This window comes from Apteryx rowi, unplaced genomic scaffold, assembly GCF_003343035.1.
Source record: "Apteryx rowi isolate R43461 unplaced genomic scaffold, aptRow1 scaffold_228, whole genome shotgun sequence".
NCBI lineage: Eukaryota > Metazoa > Chordata > Aves > Apterygiformes > Apterygidae > Apteryx > Apteryx rowi.
Genome location: NW_020448619.1, coordinates 143202 through 165449, shown reverse-complemented (window position 1 = coordinate 165449; position 22248 = coordinate 143202). Strand labels below are relative to the sequence as shown.

General features: G+C 45.8%; 1 protein-coding gene across 2 annotated transcripts; it reads left to right on the top strand.

The window, feature by feature from the left end:
• Window positions 1-7926: 7926 nt before the first annotated feature.
• Window positions 7927-20911, top strand: POPDC2 (popeye domain containing 2). 2 transcript variants are annotated; one of them, XM_026065499.1, is made up of 4 exons: window positions 7927-9024; window positions 12019-12127; window positions 15491-15872; window positions 20470-20911. In XM_026065499.1, the coding sequence occupies exons 1-4, from the start codon at window positions 8534-8536 to the stop codon at window positions 20553-20555; spliced, it is 1068 nt and encodes a 355-aa protein (XP_025921284.1). In that variant the 5' UTR covers window positions 7927-8533; the 3' UTR covers window positions 20556-20911. The 2 variants fall into 2 exon arrangements, with proteins under 2 accessions (XP_025921284.1, XP_025921283.1); XM_026065498.1 differs by having other exon boundaries at window positions 15491-16010; window positions 20470-20558.
• Window positions 20912-22248: the final 1337 nt, after the last annotated feature.

Here is a 22248-nt window from a genome sequence, read left to right as displayed (position 1 = left end):
GTCTTCCTGACCTCTGTTTCTTTTTTAGAATAAAATGGCAGTGCCCTCCTCATTCAAACAGTGTGCTATAGGAAAGGAGAGAATGAGAAAAGCTGCTTTAGTCACCAAAATGAGAACAGTGATTACTAAGTTTTGTGGTTGAACAGATGGTCCTTCAGGGGGTTTTCCCTCTCATGCGAATTGAGAAATCACACTGGTAACTCTGTTGTAATCAAAAAGCATGATCATGCTGAAGCTTATAGCACTGTTTGTGACTTGAGTGTAACTATATTTGTACAAAGATAACCACAGTCTTGTGAATGGAAGTTTCCTTAGTGTCAAAACTGGATTTACTTTCCCTTATTCAAAAGCTGAAACGATTCTAATAGCACAATTTCACACTAGGATTCAAGCTTCATTCTATATAATGTAAAAGTAAAAACTTCCTATATCAAGCTCAAGTTCTTCAGTCTGTAGTTTTTCAAGGGAAGGGGAGCAGAAAAATTGAGATATATGTTGGTACGGGTCACTGGCCTAAAATAAGAGCATTTTTTGATGCCGTTTTTTTCTCGTGTTGATCTTGTGCTGGGAGCATATGGGGTTTCATTTTCTGGCTTTTTCCTCGCGTATGTGATACAACAGCAAGAAGCTGGTGGTGGCTTCTGATTCCTCCTTACAATACAGAGCAAAGAAGTGGCACTGGTGGGGTTTGTTGCATGTATATGACTGTTAGCTTCATGCTATGTCTCTGTGGAGCCTTTAAGATTGTTGTTCATTCTTTGGCAATTGACTCTGTTTAAGACAGTGTCACTGATTACTTCCTCTCCTCCTACAGACTTTTCAGAAATTGAAGGTGTGAAATGTGTGCTTTATCTTGGTTATTCCCTGGGCTTTGATCCCATTGCAAGGATAGGTGCAGTTGTGATCCTTACTTTGCCTGCCAGGGGTTGCATATTCTGAGCTAGCAATGAGCAGGTTGTGCGCATTGATATGTGACACTCAGTACTGCTTCTGCCAAGGCTTGCAAGTTGTGTGACAAGAGCCTGAGATTCTGCTTTCTGGAATGTTCTGTGAAGGTCCTGAGGAAATAGGCTCTAAAATCCTTGCAGTGAACAGTAGTGTGAGGCGTAACTCTACACTGTTCGTCTGCACTGCTGTACTGAAGTTGGAATTGTACCTGTGCTGACTTGCCACCTAAGAGAATGGACACAGGTGTATGTTCTGTTCTTTAAAATAAAAAAAATAAAAAAATCAGAACCACCTGTGACATTGTAGCTGGTTGGGAGCAGGACCCCATACTCTTCTTGGCATTTATTGTTCTCTTGAGATTAGAAACTTGGCCTGAACTAGTCCATCTGTTGTTGAACCAACTGGCATCATAGCTTTTGAACTGAAGAGGATGTTAAGAGGCAGAAGAGCACTGGCTTTGGGGCAGCACGTCTACTATGTGTGAAACTGGAAATTGTGTCATGAAGAGCAGGGCAGAGGATGGCAATGGTCAAATAAGAGTGGAGAGTTACTTGAATGAGGTTGAGAAAAGAAAAAACAGCTCTATACAAATATACACAATTCTATAAGCCTAAGAAATGGGACATCTAGCCCTACATAAAGGTAAGATCATGGTAGATATTTTAGAAACACTTTAAAAGAAAGGTGATCAGTGGGATACTGTGATACCAGCGTGCAACAGGTACTGAAGAGATACTGGACAGCTATATACTTAAAAACAACAACAGAAAAAAACTGTAGTCAAATCAGATTACTTTCTGAGACTTTGTTACTACAGAATTCCTATGGAGTGAATTCAAGGCTTACTTGTGTGGGTTTTTTTATTTGTTCCATGTTGCTACTTACCTGATGAAGCTGGTGACAGACTCTGTCTTGCACAGGGTGGTCAAAGAAGCTGTGAGGGCATGAAATGCAGCAGTAGTGGGAAACTTGACTAAACTATACAGCAGTAGTTCACCTAAACACAGTAGATGTCATTTTGTCCCTTTCTGACTGACCATGAGCATGTCTGGAGCAGGCTTTAGACCTCTCCCAATCATTGTAAATCCAATATGACTTGAAATAGCAGATGGATATTCTGAAGCTGCAGAATTTATTAGTGTGTAAGTAACAGTTGTGCAGAGTTCCCTTTGTTTTTGATTTTTAGTTCTCCTAACAGAAAAAAATGTCAGTAATGCACTGTATAACAAATTAGAAAGGAAGTGTCTTCTTATGCCCTCTCTGACTTTAAGCCATCAAGGTCTTAGTGTCCTCAACACAGGTTATTGCACTAGTTTTCACCTTCTGGTATCAGTAATGACCTTGCAGACTTCCTGATGGTGTGCAAAATAACCAGCCATGTAGCGACTGTGGTTTCTAGGACTGATAATCTCTCAGTACCTGGCTGTTCTCAAGGATTCTGGTTAATGCCAAGTACGCAAATTCATTTGGCAAACACAAAGCGGGCTGCACCTGGATGGCATCATTGCATACAGCTTAATATTAAGTGCCACTGGCAGAATTCATTATCTGTCTGAAACTTACACAGTGGGAAACCTCACAGAAAGACTTAAAAATCAAAAAGATTATTCATATGGCTAAGTTAGAGTAAAACGAATGCAGTAGAATAACTATTTACACACTGCCTATTTCAATGTTGAAGAGCTTAGAATGTCAATTTTTCTCTTCATGGGCTCATTCTGTTGTAATACCTATATGTCTTTTTTCCAGTGAAGCCTTTTAAAGCTGCTCAAGTGTTTTCTACATACTTGCTCTCTTGAGCCCAAATTGTTTTGACCTCTGCTGTCTTCCCTTCTACTATTTATGTGGCTTCCCTTGAGTCAGTGCTGGCTTATGTGCACTCATATCGGGTGAACCCCAGCAACCCCCTGGATGGAAGGCATGTATTCTAATCCTAAGCAAGTTGTGAAAATAGTTCTTCTCTTCTGGAAAATTCAGAAAGCTCTTTGAATTCTTGCTGTATGGAAACCTGAAGGCACTACCTTATGAAGATGGTCTGTGTGGTCATTGTACTCTCAAGGGAGAAAGTAAGATCCTTGAGGATCCTTGATCCTGAGCCTTGGTAGTTCAAACATTCTTTCCATAAATAAAGTGGGCCACCTAAACTAATCTCTAATATGTGCTTGGTGATCTACTTTTTAAAAAGCTGTGATGTTTTCTGCCAGCATCTCATTCAGCCCCGGCAGAAAAGCTGTATGGTTTATAATGAGAGCTTTGTGCTGTTATTGCTGTGGGATTAAAGCCTTCTGTCTGTCTTCCTCAGTGAAAGGAATTATTCAGCACATCTGAAGGCCAGGGTTAGTGGATCACACAGTGCATTTCCATATGCTGCCAACTGACCAGTGTGTCTCCCGCTCCTGGGAACACGTAGGCATGTGCCTGTGGGAACAAGAGAGAATTCAGGGAGAAAGATAAGGGGGCACACGGGAAAAACAGTACGTGGCAGCCAAAGCACATCACCCTTTTGCAACATGAGTAACGAACTAGCTGGTGAAGGCCAGACAGTTTGTTCCAGCTGCACGGCGGAGGAGGGAGCGATATGGAGGTATCACGGTCCGCCCCTGACCACAAAGGGTTGCATCCCAAAAAATAATTGCTGCTCACAGACTAACTGTTGACCTATAGTACCCCCAGCCTCATTATCCCTGCTTACCATATTAAAAATCACGCCCTTTGCTGCATAACAATATGTAAATAAGGGGGGCATACCCCCAACAACCGCGCAAATGGCAATCTGGCCAATGAAGTATGTCTGCCGCACTTCCACATCCCACCTTCAGCAACTATAAAACAGAGGATAGCTCACTAAAGTTTTTGGAAGGGAAGAAAATTGAACCGCTGACCTGTTCACCGGAGATTGCTGACGAGCGAGCCTCCTTCTCCCTCCCCCAAACAGGGACGCCTCTTTGGTAAGACTTGCGCCTCCAACAAACGTTGGACGTTACCCGGGAAAATATATTATTATTGAAAGCGCTTAATTGTTAGTTTGAGCTCATAGAAAGAACATTTGTAGCAGCAAGTGCATTTATCAACGGCAATTCCGAACCTGTTGTATCTGTCGCTTTAATAAAATCTTATTCTTTTTTACTTTGCGAAACTGTCTCAGGGAAAGTCCTCAAACAGGGGGGCTCTGGCAGGCAAATGTAAATTACACAGATTCTTTTTACTTTGCGAAACTGTCTCAGGGAAAGTCCTCAAACAGGGGGGCTCTGGCAGGCAAACGTAAATTATAAAGATAAGGAAGGGCCTTCCGTCCCTCCCTTTCACGCGACAGTGCCACCAGCTGCAGATCCTTTCTTTGATCTACTTGCTAATGAACAATTTGCTAATCTTTAAGCTTTATAACCTTGAGACAGTGGCTGGGTGGCTGCCAAGATCACCAAAAAGTGATTCAGGAATTCTTTAATACAGCTACTCCCAGGAGGTCACTTCTTACCAGATACCTCCACAGGAACTGATACAGATATATACTTGAAGCAATCACAACAACTTTGGCTCTCCCACACATTACCATTTTGGGTTTTCCATTCTTTATCTTCAGTAATACAGGCTTTGAAATGTGTGAGTTATGATTTTATTCTCTTCCTGCCTTCCTCTCCTCCTTGCCTGTGCTCGCACTAATATCAAGTATCAGAGGGCATGACTGAAAATGCTAATATAAAGGAAATCCCACTCTGGAATATACTCCATACAATCTTAAAGACTGCAGTTACTGATACTGCTGTTCTTTTCTAGGTAAGGCACATTCTGGAAGATACCAAATGAAACACTTTCTTTGTCCTACTGAGTTGTTAATGTGGTGTTTCAGACTATTCTAGCTCAGGAATTGCCCAAATTGAGTGAAATTAGTAAGGTATTTTGTCACTTTATTTGTTGCCTCAGAAGACTTTGGGTAGCACAGAAAGGGGGGAGAAACTATGACCTGAGGCTGTGTGCAGAAACAGGATCTGAAACAAGGCAAAGGAGGAGCTGGAAGGTGTTTTACGAACTATGCTGAGGCTGGCTGTGAAGTGGATCCTCTTATTCAGGTGCAGCAGATTATATCTGGCAGTAACCTTACTGCAACTTTGCTTTTCAGAATTCTTCCCCTAATGTAGTTCAACAGTTCAGTTTGTCTTGCATATCTTATGTAAATTACCTTTCTGGTAAGCATTCCCAATCTTGATATTGCAACCTCCTCATCAGTGCAGGTAAAATGCTTTGTTAGCCTTTTATATCAAATGCCAGCCCATCCTAGAAAGAGGATCCATTATAATATTGGTTTTCCAGATGCCTAAATATAGACAAGTTATTGTTGGGACTACCTAGCAAGTAAATGGTGAAGGTAGGAAAAGCAGAACTCGGCTCCCAAGATTTTTATTGTAATGCTTTGGCCATAAGATCATCCTTCCCCCTTTGCTTAGAAGACCGAGAGAAATAAATTTTCTATTTCCCCATAGCCCTTGCAGCTTGTCCTGCTTGAGTCATAGGAGTGATTTCCTCACTTAAAGGAGGGATCACTGAACACAAGGTTCCTGGTTTCATTTCAGCCTTAGCAGAAAGCATCTTTCTGAGTGAACTGTACTCTCAAATCTTAATTTGTGTTGTTTCCTTACCATATGGTGTCGCACTGTCATGCTATGAAGGTTCGATAGCAACGATTGAGACAGTAATGTAATAATAATAATAAAAAATGTTTATTTCCTCACACAAGTTTTTGGATTAGTAACATCTATTAAAATATTGTGATTACTAATTTAGAAAGGATAACACAAAACCATCAGTTACTAATTTAGAAAGGATAACCTGAAACCGTCAATTACTGCGCTATTAATTGGAAGGACTGCTTATCCCTACTTGAAAGCTTTCTTGTTAACTCTCCTAGTGAGAGGGCTCTCAACCTCGAGGAGTTACCTTAACCCAGTGTCCCAGGAAAAGGGGGGGGGGGGGATACTCATAGGTCCAGCCGGAGAGGATGATAGGTCACGTTCCCGTCCCTGCTCAAACTCTCCTAGCTGCCAAGTCTCTTTTCATACGGCTGGGGCTCTGGGCAATCACTGCTTTTGCTGGCTTTTTGCAAGTTTCGCAATCACAGGACTGTTTGTTTGTCTGCTCAGGAGGACCCTGCTAGCGAGGCAAGACCCCAACACCTCCGTATTGTTTCTTCCCTCCCCAGGGGTCCGTGCAGATTCCAGGTGGCAGACTTCTTCAGCCTTGTTAATGCTTCCCTTCCACAGCCTTGAGCATGTCAATCCTTGCGCATATCGGTTGGTAGACTTCTTTAGTCCTGTTAACTCCTCACTTGCCCGTCATATGGCAATCTGTCAAGATGGCACAGCCTTTGATACTCTTAGAGTATTCAGTGTTCCACATGGACTAATCATTGCAAAAACGGGTTGTATCATCCAAGGCCACGACTAATTTTTTTTAAGGTTACCTTGAAATGTTACTTTAGCCTCTTTCAGTAGATAGTGCTATTCCAGAGCACTATTAGTAGAAGAGCTGATTGTGTTATCTTTAAGTGAATGGTGCCAATGGGAATGGTATGCAAGGCAGGGCAGCTGCAAGTTCATCCTGAAACACAACCAGTCTTGAAATCCTATCTCTACTCCACTGACCCATGCAGGCTGACTTCATCCTGTTGACTGACCACACAGGTTGTGTCAATGCCCGAAATGTAACTACTTCCTGGCAAGCTGGGCAGATTCTGCCTTTATGACTGGTGTTTTACTAGAAGCAGGAGAGGAGTTACTCTGCTTTGCTGTTCTATGGCCGTCCTGTGAGAACCAAGGAGAACGTGCTGGACCCTTGGATCAAGGCGAAATGTGCGTACTGACTGCTGGCATTGTTACCTAGTACTCTTCTATCTGTCTTTTCACAAGAAAAGCAAAAACCTATGATGTTAGTGATGGCCTCTTTCTCCTGCTCTCTGTATGGTACATTGCATTGGGTTTTTTTGTTTGTTTGTTTTTTGGGAGATCTCCTGTTAGAGCTTTCTAGGTTGACTGAGGTTGTTGGGAAATGTGCTGCAGCCTTGGAGTACCTTGGAGTAGTTGGTAGAGTGGCAGTTCTGTGCACCCTTTGCATTTACATGCCTTTTCCATGCCTGACTGTGGAGGATTGAACTCAGTGGGTCCCTCTTGTGTCTGTATTCCACGTTAGCTGATCCAGAGGTGTTTGATTTTCTCTTCATGTTCATTGAAGGCCCAGGATGTTTCTAAATAACTATTAAAAAAATAATAATAATAATAAAAGAAGTGACACTGTATTTCCCAAGGAGTTTGCCTTCTGCCAACATCAAGTAGCACCAGCCCAGGCTGGGTTTCTCAACACTACCAGAATCACTGTTTTTTGTTTTAATGGAGATGCAAACAGAAGACCTGCTCAAAGTGCCCCATCCCTGCCCAATATCCTTTATCCTGTGTATGAGATGAAAAAGGAACTTCTCCAGAACCTGTTGTCCATGGGATAAGAGAATCCTCCCTTGATGAGACTTTCCCAGCAAAACACACTTTCAAGTGTTATGCTCCTAGACTTTTTAGGCAGGATAGTGTCATCTTCGTGATAGACACAGTGGGGTCCTAATGGCTCATTTACTTTAGCTTTGTCCCTTATGCTCCCAAGTGTGGTCCCATGCAGAATTTTACCATGTATCTCTTGGTCTAAAATGTTCCACAACATGGAACTGCCACTGTCTCTGTAGGGGGGCTGTGCTACACAGCCTATCATTGGAAAATATTTCCCAAGAATCAATCTCCCTTCTTTTGCTAAGTTCCTGCCATCACTACTAGTTTACGGTTCAAGAGGGAGATGACCTTTTTCCTTTTTTGTGCTGGATGAAAGGCACTCTTCTGCAAGAGCGAAGAGCAGTGTGTAACCCTACGTGTGGTTAAAGTCTCCAGCGATAAATTAGCTTTTCCTTTCTCCTCTTTGTACTGTGCTGGGCTTATCTGGGTGTCTGAGTTATGTAAGTAGCGGGTGCATGCCTTTTCTCTGTTCTCCTCGCTGCTTTTGCTCCTTGGATTTCAATTCCAAACATGGTTATCCAGTTGGGGTCTCTCTACTTTCCGTTGCCAAGTGATATACATTCCAAATTCAACACAAGCTCACTCTGCTCTGCTCCCCTCCCCGCCCCGCTGCTCTCTCACAGTCTCTGTTTTCACTGCCGGAGGGCTGGCGAGAGAGACAGTGCAACAAGATCTCTAACCAGTCCTCTCCTCTATGAGTTTTCCAGCTAATGGCCTCCATGCTTTCTTTGACTGAGCTCTTTGGTCTCGTATTTGCCAGCTTTGATCGGTACTGGTGTGGCTAGTGTGGGGGCCAGCTGCCAGTTTGAACACCGTAAAGAGGAAAAGCAAGCTCTTTTGGATTTGGCAGGAGTGAAAACGTCCAGAGGCACTTTACCGTGTTGCTCTGAAGCACGCTGCTGTGGAACCGGCTGGCTGGTGCTCAAGAGAAGGAGGAGGAACAGCTACCTGGAGGCTCTGCTTTTAGATATCTGCAGACTTTTTGTATGACAATTCATTTGTAAAGCAGGACGAACAGGGAGGGTGGGGAACGGGGAAGGATGAGTGGAAGCAGCCTCTCCTGGGACCAGGCCGTTCTCCAGCCCCCTGTGTGCGATGCCTGGAAAGAGCACATGGAGGGAGCAGCCTACCAGCTGGCCAGTTGCACTGTCCTCCTGGGGTACATGGGGGGAAGTGGCATCTTTGGCTCCCTCTATATCTTTGGCCTACTGGCCCCAGGCTACTTCTGCTATGCTCTGTGGGGCTGGCTGAGTGCCTGTGGCCTGGATATCTTCATCTGGAACATGCTGCTTGTCCTAGTCTGCTTGCTTCAGCTGGCTCACCTGGCTTACCGTCTCCACAAAGACATCATCCCAGAAGAGTTTGACCTTCTCTACAAGACCATGTACCTGCCCTTGCAGGTGCCCCTGGAAGTCTACAAAGAAGTTGTGAAGTGCTGTGAAGAACAAGTCCGGTCATTAGTTAGAGACCAGAATTACGCAGTGGAGGGCAAGACACCCATTGACCGCCTCTCGTTGTTGCTGTCTGGCAGGTAAAGGCCTCTCTGTTTCTGAACAAAGCCTGATAGTGAAGCAGTGTGGCTTATTGTTCTATGCATTAGTCTTTCTTCCTTTGTATAAATGGGTGGTGACGATTTCCTTCCCCTAAAAGGGCTTTGAGACATGTCTGTTGGGGGATGGGTTTGTTATTTTGTTTTGGGGCGTCTTTTAAAGTTAGAATATTTCAGGGAGGGGTTTGCATAATCAAACTGTATACAGTGAAGCTGCCAACTCAGCCCTGCTTGTAATACTGTTGGGGAATTCTTATCTCTTTTTCTGTCATTTTAAAGAGATGTTATTTCTGATAGAAGAGCACCTGGAGTCTGAAAGCCTTGAGAGATTGTTTCTCAAGGCAGGAAGATGTGCCTGAACCTGTGGTCTCTGTGGGTACTGGAAACGTCTCTGTGATGTGAATGGCCATGCACTAAGTATGATGAGTAGTAGTCTTTGGTTCACCTGTTCACCCTGGCCAGCTGTGTTGAAGGGAAAGGTTCTACCCTCTATTCCCAGGGCTTGGAAATTTTTCACTTTGAGAATCATTTCATTAAGAAGAGAGCGAGCTCTCCTGTGATGGATTCCCCTTCATTAGGCCTCTTTCTTTCCCTGTGCTCTCATCCATTCATGATGTTCCTTCCTCTGGATCATCAAGGAGGACCCCATGGACCTGTAGGTGGTCGCAGCTGATTGCCTGCAAGCAATGTTCAGTTGCTGTTCGTTTACTGGGGATTTGATTATTGAGTGAACTGTGCTAACGAAGTACAGACATTTGTTCACTTGAGATCCAGTGGCATGCTTATATGAGCTTATCTCTTTTCCAATTTGCAAAATCGAAATATAGAAAGGTGGTAGCGATACTAGCTTTCCACCTGCTGCCAGACACTTGGCATCGACATTAACTGGGAGTGGGAAAGGAGAGACACCAGTAAATGTGAACGGTGTTAAGCTGTAGGAACTGTGTCTCACAAGGATTTTCCTTTGGGAAGACAAACCCAGTGTCACCTGGAGCTCATGTGTTTACTGCAGTGGTCCATCCTCCCTGGTGGGGGAGGGGAGGTGTAAAGAAGAAGGGCTGTCCTTTCTTTTCTTGGTGTTTGTTCCTTTCCCACCTTTTCTAGAATGTATTAAGAGCATCCTGGGACCACTGTCCGATGCCAAATGGCAAAAGGCAGCAGCAAATGCTTTGCTAACAACCCTTCTCTAGTGATCTCAAAGCATGTCATAAATAACACCTTTAAAAGACTCCCTCTGCAGGCAGTTGTAACTGAACGTACCTAGCCCAACTACTGTGTGCTCAGAAAGTGCTGGATGTTTCAAGGCTAATTATTCAGAGTGCTTGTACAGCTCTCCTGGTCCAAGAATTCAAATCCTTCTCTGCCGTGAGTTGTGTTCTTCCTTCTTTTTGAAAAAGGGAGAAACTGAAGCCTAAAGAGGAGGAGTGTAAGGTACATTGCAGGAAAATAGTGAGGAGTCGCAGCTCGAACCTAGGGAATCCTGATTCTCAGGTCTCTGTTCAGTTCACATCTTGCTCTCGCCTTGCGCCCATGTCTTAAGGCTGTGCTGGGAGGAGGGGACTGTGTAAAAAGCAGGCTCTATCCGAGTAAAGCAGATCTGTGCACTTGCCAGCCTCCTTGCTTCCGCTATCTGAAGAAGAGCTAATCCACTAAGAAACTGCAGGGGGAGGAAATTGAGTACATGTATTTTCATTAGATGTCTTTCCCCTCACCAAACAGCTGTGCTGAGCAGCCTCCTCTGTAGTGTACCATACCTGCAAATAATGCTAGCGGGAGGAGTTTGTGCTGTCTTACCTCACACCAGATGCTCTGATGCTGCGCTGTGGGCATGGAAGTGCTGCAGCAGCCAGCCACTGCTGGAGGGGCAGTTCTGCTCTCTTTTGCAGTGGGAAGTATGCATCTCCTTTGGTATAGTATGCTCTGTAGAGATGGGGTTGGATTTCTATTTCCTGGTACCCAGTCTACTGCCTTGCAATGAGCTTGTGAGGTCCTTGCAGACCCAACAGACCATTGCTACTGTTATGGTGCTCCCCTTTTAAGCTGAAAAGTATTGAGACAGGGGAGTCTTGGAAGGGCAGAATGTGCCTGGATCAGAGCGCCTGCCTTGCAACTCCCTGACCTTTCCATGTGGTGTTTCCAACTGACTTACTAACAATGAATGGAGCCTTATGATTCCTGAAGGCTAATTTGCCTTTGTGCATCATACAGCTGGGGGACATGGGGGCAGGGGAGCAAGAGGCCCCAAATCACACAGTAATGTGACGGTGCAGAGTCAGAAATGGATCCTGCATTCCCTAGAGTTCAAAATTTCCTGCCACAGCCTGTGCAGCTCTTCCTTTCTGCTCCACAGCAGAGCTGGGTGCAAGTTTGACCTTGACATTGCCAGGCAATTGCAGCAAAAATAGGAGAAAGGGATACTTGGAAGGCAAAGAGGCCAAAAGAGATTGAATGATGAATGGCAGCAAACTATGAGCTTGCAGTGTGATGTGCCAGGAAGGATGGCCAGTGTCATTTTTTGGGTTCTGGGTGTAGAGGCTTCCCAGCATCAAGACGGTTTATTTCCTCTCCTTCTCCTCGCCCCCCCCCCCAAACTATGAGGAGAGGAGGAAGAGGTAAGTACCAAGAGCCACAGTCAGAAGTACTTGAAAAGGAGCAGCCTTGAGCGATGAAAAGCTCTAGTTCATGAGCAAGCATTGCACCTGTGAGGGCTGGCTTTTTGTAAGAAACACAGATGGAATATGGGGGAAGGGCAGTGGCCTCCGTGAAGATGGTTCCCCACGGAAAAAGGGGGGACAGCCCCACAGATTGAAGCATTTGCAAATGCCCTTGAGAGGGTATAAGACATGTGCCAGGTGGGGAGGCCATTCCTCCCTGGTAGGGACAGGCTGCCCGCACATTTTGTGAGCCAGTCAGGTTCATGCAACATCTATTTTGTGGCTTAAGTGGCTTTGTGTGTGTCATCTGTCCTCTCTGCAGGATCCGAGTGAGCCAGGATGGACAATTCCTGCACTATATATTTCCATATCAGTTCTTGGACTCTCCAGAATGGGAGTCACTGCGACCCTCTGAGGAAGGAACTTTCCAGGTAACTCTGTGCAACTGCCTCGGCTCTGTAGTAGCCTAGGCTTGCTCCTGGCCACTTAGTTATGTGCCTGGGAAAGGGACAGAGTGGGTTCATATCTGCTGTTCAAAGCTAACCAGGAATAATTTCCTACCCCTCCTCATGGCTGACAGCACAGCACAGCACAATCCGCTGTGTTGTTGTGCTTCTACCTTCCTCTGAAGCAAGGACCGGGGTGCTGGTTGTAGGTTACCAGGGAGACAAGGCATTGGATTGCTGGCTCACTTCCATTACGGTGCTCTCTAATACCTGTATTGATGCATTTGCCCTGCATACTGCCAGAGGGATGCATCATTTCATGATCAGGATGGCAGCTGTGGCAAAATGTGATAGTGATGTAAATCCATAAATATCCCATTCCACACAGAAGTTTCTGATGATGATGTGTTCGGGGTGGAGAAGTAGAAAGGATGATTCAAGCCTGAATATGGTTCTTTCTGAGTACAAGAATCCCTTCTTTAGAGGTCAGACCAATTCCTATTTGCAGCAACTGAAAAATAGGGTTTTGCCCTTGCTGTCAACACCATAGTATTTGTTTGGCTTTCCTTCTGGAGGAGATTACTCCAGCCCACATCTCTCTGCCTTTAACTTGCAAGCCAAGATAGGCTGGTCCCTATCAGGATGTGAACCTAGAATATGCCAGTTAGGGCATATAAGGAGGGATTTTGCTAATCCCTTGGGAGCATGGGACAGTCATGAGGGAATGATGATGCTTTATTATGAGGGCAGCCAAGTTCAGACTTGGTTAAAACGGGGCAGCTCTCAGAATCTGCTTCCCTCAGCTCTGAATTTGGCCCTTGTACTGTGTGAGAGGGTTCATGGCAGTCACTCCTGAAAGCTATACTGATGATTATGGTCTTGCGAGAAGAACAGTTGCAGGTGATGACTGACCTTGTGAATGTGGCATAGAGCTACAATTTGCAAGGAGGTGGGCAGCAGAAACTGGGATGTCAGGTCAAGATAACAGGGCAGTTACGGTGTGCCTGTGCTGGCAGTGGTGGTGCCCCATGCACAGGTCCCCAGCCCAGTGGCAGATTGCTGCTAGCTCCCAGGTTGTGTTTGCATAAGAACCAAGTAGAGAGAACGGTGGCTGCCCAGTGCTACTTGGGGTGGGGGAAATATTCCCTCTAAGGGAGGAGATGGCTGGCCGGATGACATGTGACCTGCAAAGATATCTGCAATGTTTTCTAAGGTAATTTCTGTGGAACTGAATGTTCCCAGACCTCCTGAGTGTCTTTGTGTGGTGTGTGAGACAGCTCCAGAGCAAGCTGGTGCCGGGGCTACAGCACAGCCCTGCAAAGCACCACACTCTTGGCCCCTGTCCTGCTCAATGAGATGCAGCTGGTCAGGGAGATCAGTTGTGCCTGACACCAGGAGGGGAGGAGAGGGTTGTAGGTGGCGGAAAGGCTGCAGTGATGTGTTGGAAATGCCTCAAAACCAGGTCTGCTTACTTAGGAGCATGAGAAAAGAGCAGGCTATGTGAGAATGGCATTCATTAAGTGAGACGTGACAAGTCCACGTTCCTGGCAGGGCATTACTTTTGGCAGCCATGCTTAGTTATGGTGATGTGCTGCTTTTGGCAGCTGTTTAACCCATCAGTTCCTCTTATCTGAGTAGTTAACAAAACTCGGTTGTTTATCTCAATTTTATTCCCAACACCAAAATCATTTGGGTAAAGAAAGCATGTTTGACTTTAGGGCTTTGTTGTAGGAAGTCAGGGAAGGGTTTTCTTGTTCAAGTTCTCCTCATAGCTGTCTGGGTTGAGCAGCTTCAATTCTGGGCCTAGCAAAAAATGGCAAAAGTCTGACTCATTCCATAAGACAATCCAGTTTCCTTATGCTTTCTGCTTTGGCTGTGTCTTCTTCCCACAGAACTGCTGGTTCCCAGTGTCTGGAGGAGTTGGGTTTCATGACTGGCACTCTTTCCCCCAGAAGACTGAATTATGAGCTCTGATGAGATGCAGGAGCATGTGTGTCAGGGGGATTCACGAGTGAATTCTGTCCTGCTGCCCTGGTTAAGAGAGAGGTTTTGTCACTACATTTTACTTTATCCCTTGTGAGAAGCAGAGAATTTCAATAGCTTTGCCAGACATTGGTTAGGAAAATGAGAATCTGGTCATTCAAATTTCCATGTGATCCTTACTCCCTCTCACCTCAGCCTGGGAAAGTTGTCAGGTTCTCGCTCCTATATTTCTTTCGTAAGGCAGCTGCTTGCAAAGGCTATGGCATTAAATATCAAACCCAAGGACACACACTTGTAGCCAAGCCATGTTTAGCTTCCCAGTGGCCTTCTGCCATGGTGGCTGACCAAGGAGACCCCTGGATATAGAGTGAAAGGGAGCCCCTGGGATATTTTGGCTCTATCGCTTGTTCGCATGCCGGTGTCTCCATTGCTCTTGGATGTTCTTCTCTGGCCCAAGGCAGTCTGACCCTTCATGTGTTTCTCTATCTTATGGTTTGTTTATTATTATTATATTTATATTTCAACACACACACATATATTGTATATGATTTTTTTATTATTATAATTAACCTAGTCTTATGGCTAGGGAAAAAAATGCCTTTTTTGTGTTGGCAAAACCCAAAGCAAAATGAATGTACTTGAAATCAACCAAATGAAACTTCTAATAGCCTGAGATGGACTCTGTTCCACCTTGGATTATTATGTCTGACATCCTCTAACTGTCCATTCCCTTCCCTCTCTACATGCAAACATGGTAACAACTGCTTATGACAGTCTTCCTCTCTTGCTAAACTGCCCTGTGCTGCTGTGCGTTGTTAAATGCTGTTCTGCCCTACAGCACCTGCAAGAGCTGGGTAGAAGCAATGTCCCTCCAGTGAAAGAAAAGGCAACCCTACCAGGTGGCACTTCCCATGCCCCAGACCTTTTCAAAGCATGGGGGTATGTGACCCAGCCTGGGGAAGGGGTGGCAGCCAGTGATCTGGGCATATTTTACAGGCAGAACTGCCCCTCTGTTTCTGTAGAAGGATAAGGCCCTCCATGCTGTCTCTGCCACCCTATTCGTTTCAGCTGCATTGCTCAGGTAGAAACAGTGATCATGATTTGAAAGCAAGAAAGTAAAAACATAGGAAAACCTGGTTTCCGTTTTTTGCGGGGGAAGAAGCAGAGGAGGGTAAAGATCTATCTAATCATACAGATTTGATGCTCTGGCTCTCCACCTCTGCCATCCCCGAAGAGAGTGGGTATCAAAGGGAGTAAAGTCTTTTATCAGAGAGGAGCTGCACGTCCCCATGGTGGATGATTCCCACCAGAGTAGTGCAACTTACTCTGTTCCTTCCTTGTGCTGTTCTTCTCCCTGCCCCGCAGGTCACACTGACGGCCGAGACCGACTGCAGTTATGTCACCTGGCCAAGGAAGAAGCTGTATCTCCTCTTGAGAAGGGACCGCTACATTGCCCGCCTCTTCTCATCGCACCTTGGCTATGACATCTCAGAGAAGCTGTACTCCCTCAATGAGAAGCTCTTTGCCAAGTTCGGCCTTCACTTTGATATCCGCTTGCCCAGCCTCTACCACGTCCTAGGACCAGCCTCCTCAGAGGCGGAGGGGGAGCTGGAGGAGTGTGAGGAGCTGCCACCTCACCCTTCGCCTGACTGCATCCAGTCCAGTGCCTCAGAGCCTCCTCCGCAGCCACCACTGCCTCCACCTGCTCCGCACCCCAGGGCCTCCCGGCCTGACAGTGACCTGCTGGGTGAGGACTCTACCAGTCTTGTCTTGGAAGATTTTGCTGAGTTGCCAGGGTCTTTTATGGACTATGTGAGCGAAGGGGAGTATATGAAGTGAGGGCACTCCTAGCACGGGCACACGTCACCCTTTGTGGGATTCCTGTGTAAGTACTTGCTTGTGGAAGCAGGTTCTTCTATCTCTGCCTGGGCCTTTGCAATGCAATTGCCTGTGCAAAGCTTAGCACTAACTCTGCCTGGAAGAGATGAGACCTAACACACCCCAGTCTCTGGCCCTATTTGCCACAGGTTTGATTCTTTGCTAACCTGAGAAAGTGGTAGAAGTTCAGGTGGCTTCCCTCAGGTCCTGAAGGGCTGAGGTACATATAGTGAGGTGCCTGATAGCCCCAGAAGGAGGTTGAAAGCAGTTGACTTGTAGGCCTTATCAGTTCTGTCCTGGTAGTTTCCTGCCATAGAATAGTTTAACTAGCACAGAACACTGTCTCTGTCTATGGGTACATAGATGGGTCTATAATTAGGTATCAACCCTGCTCCTTCTTTTTTTTTTTTTTCATGGAAATCACCCAAAATAACCTCATGATTACCAGATGTACATACTTGGTCATAATTATGCTAGCAAGGTCTGTGCCACTGCTGTGAGGTTTGCTGTGCTGCAGCATTTTTCACTTGCTTCCACAAAGAATCCCAGGACATTTGCTGGATCTGTGTGATTTTTCTTTGGGAAAAGTATGGTAAAGACTTAATTCCAGGCATCAAACAGTGGGGTGGAAGAAGGATGGTTAACTTGACTAAAGGAAACCATTCCCTGCTGTGTCCTCTCTCCATCTCTCTGGGGATGAAAAGGAATTGTAAGAGTGTCCAGACTGGTGGGTGGTAGATGACTGCCCACAGAGACAGCACTGGCTTGCTGTGAGGTAGAGCTGTGCCTGGAGATATGCCAGTATTGAACTGAGGAAGACTGCTGTAGGCGATAGAGCAGACAGCCTGGGTAAGGTTGATGTTGATTAAAACAGCAGCTGGGTTTAAGGTGGATTTACAGTGGGGGCTGCTGTACTTCTTGCAAGTGTGCAATCTGAGCAGCACAGAGAGAGCTCAGAGTCCTTCCTCCCCCTGCCCATGGTGGCAGACCACAGCACTTGCTCTGTCCTCCTTGATCTGTTGACCTTTGGCTCAGCCAGATCAGTAAGGCATTGACAAGACTGCCCTGTGTGGTATAGCTGTTATCTCCAGTGACCCTGCATAGGCTGGCAAGTCTTGTTTTAATGTGTCCCAAACTCCCCTGTGCAGATTCACAGGGAAAGTACTGCAGAAATGTTCTTCCTGTCTTCTGGGGAGTGGGAATAATGTGCTCTTCTAAAATGCCAGCTTCTTGCTCTGCAAGGGAAAAATTCCTGGGCCTGGTGAATGGTGGGGCAGAGGAGCAACACAGGCAAACAGAAATAGATGGTAGGGTGACTTGCACTTGAAATTCAGATTCAAATGGCCAAGAGTTAAATTCCATGCTGAGCTACTTTTAGCCAGCTGCTGCATGCCAGCTGCTGCATGCCAGCTGCAGTCTCTGATTGTGCATTCCTGTTGTCACCCCCCGATAGCTGCTTTCTGGCATCCAGTAGCCAGATACTGAGCTTGGGCCCAGGATTTCTGTCCGGGAGGTGACCACCACAGTATGGCCAGTGGTGGGTCTCTGGGCTCCCTTGCATTCTGCAGGTTCCCAGTGCTTCTTGATAGGCAGTCCCTGCGCAAGAGAGCTGAGCCTGGCATTAGCAGATTGCCTTGTTTTCTGCCCCTCACTGTGTGCATGCCAGTTGGGTCCATATGGCAGGGAGGAAGTTATGGTGCTGGGCTGCAGCTGGGGAGATTGTCTTCCAGCAGGGATCCTTGAATACTGTGCACTCCAGCACTCTAGCCTTCCCTGCACCCAACTGGGGCTACTAATGGGTGGGCTTAAGAAGTGGGGAGAGGGTCCAAGGCTGTGCTGCAACTGCTTGGGTCATGGCCTTACTAGAGGGGAGCGTGAAACAGGACACACTGACTCCTAGCATAAGCCCTGACAAGTCTGCAGTAATCTTCCCCACTCTGCAGGGCTGTGCAAGCTTCACTGCTCTAATAGCAAGGGGACTGTCCCTCCTAGGGGGTCTAAATGAAAAGGTTCTTTGGATCAGATAGCAGTTGCTATGTGCAATAAGCCTATGGTGGGAGAGGCCTTGTTGTCTGTTTCCTCAATTATTGTTCTTAGTTTTTGAAAACGAACTAGAAGATCTTCCTGTTTTGTACAATCATGCTTTGCTTTGAGTTGCTCGCCTGTTCCTGTACTGCTTCCATGCCTCCAAACTTTAGATCTGGGATATGAAAGAACTGACTAGAAAAGGAACAAGTATATCTGGTTTTCCCTGAACTGGATAAAAAAGTCAGCCAGGGTGTTGGGGTTTTTTTTAATAAAAGGCAGAAAGGGAGAAAGAACAAAAAGATTATTCTTCCTTTATTTTCTAGCTTAGAAGTCCTAGGAATATCACGTCTGACCAGTCCCTGCTTTGCTGGTAGACTACTTAGAAATATGGATTTGCAGCTTTCTCAGTCCTTACTTGGATAGGTAGGAACACTGAATCATTTATGAGACAGCCATCCTCTTAACTGTCAGGCATTTGTGTTGAACAGATGTAATCAAAAATAAATGCAGTGAGTATTGTAAATGAAGTAAAGTCACTTTGCCTTGACTTTGCTTGTATGTTGTCTTCTCAGCAGAAGGATGTTCATTCTCAGGTCATTGGCAGAGTTCTCCTGGTTGATCAAGATCAATAAAATCAGAATTTCAAATGAAATTAAAAAAGGGGGGAGGGGGGAAAGAGGCAGGGAACACCACAGCTTTTTTTGAATCAAACCTTTCAGCTCCCCTTTTTTGCATCAGACAGTACTGTGAGCATACATGCAAGAGGTATGTGTATTTGTGTGTGCATGTGTGATTTGGAGAGAACTTGTGGGACACAATGCAAAACTATTCTTTCTTTCACACAGTCCTTTTAAACCTTGCTAGAAGCTTTTGACTTTCTAGACCTTGTGAATGAGGCAGTATCAATGTGTGCTAATATTTGGAGTGGAGACCTGCAGTGCAAGCCCAAATGTTTCAGAGGCGGGCATTTGGGGGGAGGGGTGACCTTCCTTGTCTATCAGTATTGAGACAATAGCCTAGTGTGGTATTTTAATTTCTAAGGTTCTTAGACAAGGAAATGCAAACTGTTTAGTGTGGCGCCATAGCAGAAAGGTAATTTCCTTGTTATTCTGCTCGCCTCTTAGGTATTCCTAGGCATGTCACCTCCCAGCAGCACAGCAGCAATTGTCTCCAACAGCAAGTCAATGTTAGGACAGTATTTCATAGTGACCTGAGCTTCTACTGACATTAATTTGTGACAAAGAGCAGCTGCAGTTCTCTGTTGTGGCCAAGCACTCATCACAGCTCAACAGACAATCTTAGCAGACCAGCCACTGCCTGGGGAGAGCAATTTCATAATCTCTCTTTTAGGAGTGGTAAAAACGTTAATAGTAAATGTGGATATTCCCTTCAGTCCCGTTGTTCGAAGTGAGACATAGCTGCAGTCCCAGCGGTCAGAGCTCCCCTGGGGCTTTCCCCTGTTCTGTGCTCACATCTGCTTCCCCAGCAGCTTCTAAGTTAGGTAGTTACTTTCTGCTTCTCTAAATTCCCCTTGCTGAAGTGTTTCGATGTGTCACATTCCTTTTCATTATCTGTTGCTGCAATAGCCACCTTGCTACGCTACAGTGCAGGAAATAATTTTTGAATGTCCAGTGCTGTACAGATCATGAAGAACAAGACATGTTCTTGGGAGATATATTGGCCTACTGCATTTACTACCTAATTCCTTGAAAGAGTTTCTAGTCTGGTGAAGAATAAGACAGACTGTGATATCCCACTGATGAGCACCTTCTTTTTCTGAGGAGAGCTGTTTCAGTAACTTACAGGCTGCCTGTTTAAAATAGACACATTCAAAGATTCTGTGCAAAACTTGCTTTGGCAATGTACTGTGATATAGTTCAATGTTCCCTAGCAAATTAAATTTTATATCTTAAATAGACATTCAAAAAACAAAAGCTACCTGTGTTTTCTTCCTTTCATATAGCATTTGCACTAGTTTGTTGCTATAGGATGCTTGCTGGATGTGGAACTGATATACAGTTACATCTGTGGGTTGGCTTTCTATTTGGTGGGCGCAATGTAAGGATCAACCCCCAGTGCTTGGTGGCCTGTAGCCTGGTATCTGAACTAGTAAGAACTGCTCTGAGAGCAAAAGCAAAGGAACTGCAGCCTTGGTGTCACTGGCATGACAGGAGATGCTTGTGAGAGGTTTGCTTTTGCTGTCTCTGGATGGGTGTGTAGCCCTAGTTTCTGATTTATAATGTGTGGAAGAATGATATAATTTTACATGCTAATTTAAGAGGGGAGGGGAGAGGGACAGGTAACAGTGGGATCCATGAGGCTTGTGTGTTGGAAAAGTTTGGAAGACAGGTAAGAATTATTGCTGTGATAATAATGGTGGTCTCTCTTTTTCTCTGTCTCTCTCTTTTTCCTTTCCCTCCACTGCTTTCCATTTGCAGCCCATGGAAACCTTCTTGGGAGTTACCCTCATCCTCTCTTCAAAGGAAGAGCCCCTCTGGCTCCCACCCAGACCCCTGAACTCTAGGGAACAGCAGGCTGTTTGGATCCCGAAGCCCCTCTGGGGGGTTGTATGCTCACATATGTTTCTGACCAGATAGAATGCACTGAAATGTCTGCCCGCAGATGAGTACATTTGGGAACACGTGAAGCACACTTGTGAGACTGCAGTGTGACACTCCAGCACCTCCCACGCCACGTTCTGTTCACCAGAGCTGCCTGCCTCGATGCATTTCCCTGTTTTGTCTTCTAGTACTGCCTCTCCGAGGTGTGTTGGCAGCTCCGATACCAAGGTGCAATGATATCACCGGAAACAATACTAGCCTGCTCACAGAATCTGTTTTCCCTTTGATTTGATAGCTCCCATTAAAGACAGAGATGAAATTGCTGGTGTTTGTGGATTTGGAAAGGGAGATGTACTGTTTGAATGGTGTGAGGTGTTCTCAAAGCATGGGGGAAAGGACAGTGGACAGTGGGATGGCTGAAGGCTTTGGTAACAGACGTGTGATAGCAGAGCTTTAGGTAGAGATTTGGTGTAATGTGTCTTAATGGGCATCTGCTCTGATCAGACCTGAAATTCCATTTCCAGGGATTTGCCCTTCTCGTATATGATAAACACCACTTAGCAATGAAGTTACTAGTTTCTGAGGCAGATGACAGATTGGTTGTTTGAGTTATTTCATTTGGAATAAGAAAGGGGAGGAACTGAGACTGCATTTCTGGGTTCTCCTGATGCAAGATGCTGGGGGCAGGTTTAGGCAGGAGGGGCCTGAACTCTTTTTTCATGCTCAGTGGAGGGTGGCCTCAGGGTGCACACAAAGGCAGAGAGAAGAAATGAGTGAGTATGAAAGGTCTGGGGAGACCAGCAGTGAGGAAGAAGTGCAATATGTTAGATGAAAATGGTACAGAAATCGAAGGCTGCTTCCAAGTTCAGCTGCAACAGGATTTGGCTGATAAGCTCCCCTGGCCATTTCCTCTGTCAGGGAATCACGGAGACAGCAGTACCGGTGGAGGAAATCCCTATCCTGCAGAGCCTGGGGCACCAAGTGAGCCTAGGAGTCTCTCCAGCACAAATTTCCAGGGGAGGAGCAAAGAACCTTAGTCCCTCTGTCAGCATTCCCATGTGCAGGAGAAGGGGTGGCCCCAGCCCTGGGGATCATCCTGGTAATGGCTGTCTCTGTGCTCAGTTGCTGTACACTTCTGCTTCTGCCTGTCCCTGTTGCCCTTCACAGCTAGGAAGTGTCTCCAGCAAATTAACACAAGAGTTGCTGGGGTCCCTTTTGCAAAGGAAGTGAAGCGCTGCTCATCACGATGAAACAGCATTGGCCTGTCATGGTGCCTCATACACCCGCCTCAAGTAGTGGACTGCACTGGGCTGAATTTCCCACTGCGCCCATAGGTGCCTTTTGAGGTTATACTCCAGTCTTCAATAAGAAGCTCCCTGGAAACTCTTCAGTCATGGCACTAGCTTACTGGGATCTCTGCCAGGTTGTCAAAGCTGGACTCTAACCCTCTCCTGAGTGTATGCTGGAGATGGTATTTGTTAACTAACCCCGCAAACAGCCACATGGCAGGGTCCAAAAACTTGGACATGACCTGAGAGCAGGAGCTAACTGCAGTGACATGTCTAGTGGAGCAGTAGTGACAGCCCATGCCAAGTCACTGAGGCTTCCTCAAGGCAGAAATGCCTTTACCGTGCCCCTCTCTGCTGACCACAGTGT